General features: G+C 36.9%; 1 protein-coding gene across 1 annotated transcript in view; it reads right to left on the bottom strand.

The window, feature by feature from the left end:
* The window catches only part of LOC306759576 (cytochrome P450 2J4-like), a gene marked incomplete at both ends in the record, with an annotated part of 4,401 nt that overhangs the window by 937 nt on the left and 964 nt on the right, over positions 1-2,500 (bottom strand). Inside the window, 5 exons of the mRNA XM_079245255.1 lie at positions 1-17; positions 1,523-1,661; positions 1,760-1,936; positions 2,040-2,200; positions 2,289-2,441. The exon at positions 1-17 is cut by the window's left edge and continues 171 nt beyond it. Of these exons, the coding sequence (XP_079101381.1) occupies positions 1-17; positions 1,523-1,661; positions 1,760-1,936; positions 2,040-2,200; positions 2,289-2,441 (647 nt within the window). The remainder of the gene's footprint in view (positions 18-1,522; positions 1,662-1,759; positions 1,937-2,039; positions 2,201-2,288; positions 2,442-2,500) is intronic.

The raw sequence follows: 2,500 nt of genomic DNA, 5'->3' as shown, positions 1-2,500 counted from the left end.
CTCTGCATGGACTTTCTCTATAAAAAAAATAATAAAAAACCACTTTAAGCTTAACTGATGATAAAACAGTCTGTATCTTCATGTCCATGTCCACGTCTTCTAAATTGTTTTAAAATGAAATAAAACAGAAAACCAAACTCCTTTTTGTTTAGCATTTTACAGTCTGAAGGAGAAAAGAATAATTCAAAATTGTATTATTAAAATTAATCTGACTGATTTGAATGACTTTTATTTTTGTTCTGTATTTGATATAAAAAAGAATTTAAAGAGCCGTAATGAATCTGACTAATTATGACTGGAAGCTTTTTCAAATGCTGCAATAAAAGTCCCTTACCACCCGTAGGAAATAATCAGTTGCAAATGTTGATCTAATCGTGCTTTATTCAATTGGTTGTAATGTTGATCAACTTATTATTTTATACTTTCATACAGTCAGCAGTTGTTTTGTGACTTGTTTTTTCTGTTTTGGCTAACCCGCATTATTTAATACTTCATTCATTATCCTAACTGCTTAGTCCAATGAAGGAAGCTGCAACCTATCCCAGCACTCTTTGGGCGAAAGGCAGGGTACACCCGGGACAGCTTGCCAGTCCATTTGGGCTTTTTTGTCACGCTAAAAATTGGCTCAAAATGATGTGTATGTTGATCCGTGTATGTAAAGTGCCCTGTGACAACATTATTGTGGAGTGGCGCTATACAAATAAAGTTGAATTGGATTGAATTGAACTAGTTTGTCATTTTTAACATCATTGTGAAATCACAAGTTGTTTTCCTCCATCTTACCTGATATCACCACTCCCACCATTACCTGTTACCCAACTGGAACCAATAGGAAGTTCTATAACCCAATCATTTCGATTAGCCCAGTCTTTTCCCTCCAAAACCATGTGCGCAAATGAACCATTGTGAGTTGAGACATGGACTCTTGACTATAATTTACCTGTCTTTATTGTATATTGGTGTTAGAAATGTTTTTGTGTTTATATACCTAGTCAATATTTGCTTTCCTGATGACCATACCAACCCCAGCCAAGTGGATGTAATAATAAAGTAGGTTATTTCTATTACTTTAATTTGCATTTTTAATATAGATATTTTACTTGATATTATATTGTATTTAATTTGTATATATGCATCTTTTTTAAGGAAAAACCATCCAGCAAGTGATACTTTTCCAATTGTAAATAATATGGTGAAACCAAGTATTGAATCCTGTAATTAAATGTGAACACCACATGAGATGTTAGGTGAGCCAGACTTGCTCAGAAGCTGAGTAGGTTTTTCCAATGGTACTTAATATTTTTTAGTTTGGTCATTGATGTTTTCTCATTACTGCATAGGCTGGAAAAAATAGTAATTGAATTGTTACCACATGTTGAAACAGTGACTGCAAACAGCTTTGTTCAACAAGAAAATGCTGAACTTCTCGAGCTCAGTATCTGCTAATGAAGTCAAAATGATTGAAAGAAACTAACATCTTACGTCAAGCCTATTAGCTCCTTTATAATATGAAACATGTCACCTTGGACATCAGGGTGTTTGATGAGGTAAACCAAAGCCCACAGCAGAGTGGTGGATGTTGTTTCTGTTCCAGCTACAAAAAGATCCAGAGAGCAGAGAGCCAGATTGGTCTCATTGAAGCCCAGATTGGACTCTTTGTGCTAAATGCAAAGAAAACACATCAGTTAGTGGCTGGTAGCTTGATAGAAATGTACTCATTTGGTAGAGTCCAAGGAGTACAATCCAGTTCTCTACATACCTTCTCCATTTCAATTAGAAAAGTGTCAATGTAGTCCCGGGGGTTGCTGTGGTCCAGGTCTTTCTTGTGCCTCTTTATTTCCTCTGCAAGGAAGTCTTGTATGGTCCTGTAGTTGCTGAACATTTTGTTGTGAGGACCTGGCAAGTGTTTCATTATTCCAGGGAAGGACTCATAGAGCTGTTCAGAAATAAACAGGTGATTAAAACAACATCAAAACATCTACTTTTTATAACTGAAATAATCTAATATTTCACATTCAGTGAGTCATTTTTTGACTTACTATAGCCCATATGCTCCCTTCCAGTAGAATCGCCTCTGACAGATACTTCAGCATGATCTGAAACTGGTGGTCACTGTAGTCAAATCTTTTTGCCATCACCAGCTGGCAGATAATGTTCGATACGGCATTATTGAAGAGACCTGCAGGGCTGAAAGGTCCACCTGAGGAAGAAGAAGGCACTGCTTCAGAAGAGACAGTTGCTTGTGCAGGAATATGAACTGATTCTGTGTTATATTCTTTGTGGACCACCTTTCTCCTTTTCTATCTCTTCCTGCAGATATCGGATCTCCTCACAGATACACTGCTCCATGGTGTTTTTGCCAAGGCCAAAGGTGCGCAAGGTTGACAAAGCAAAGCGTCTCTGTTTCTTCCACGTTTCACCATTGCTCATGAAAAGACCATCTAAATACAAACACACAGATGTGAGGACTTTAATGGAAATCAGTGTCTCTACATTAAGT

Source organism: Telmatherina bonti, assembly GCF_933228915.1.
Source record: "Telmatherina bonti genome assembly, chromosome: 8".
Taxonomy (NCBI): domain Eukaryota; kingdom Metazoa; phylum Chordata; class Actinopteri; order Atheriniformes; family Telmatherinidae; genus Telmatherina; species Telmatherina bonti.
This window is presented reverse-complemented; position numbering and strand designations above follow the sequence as displayed.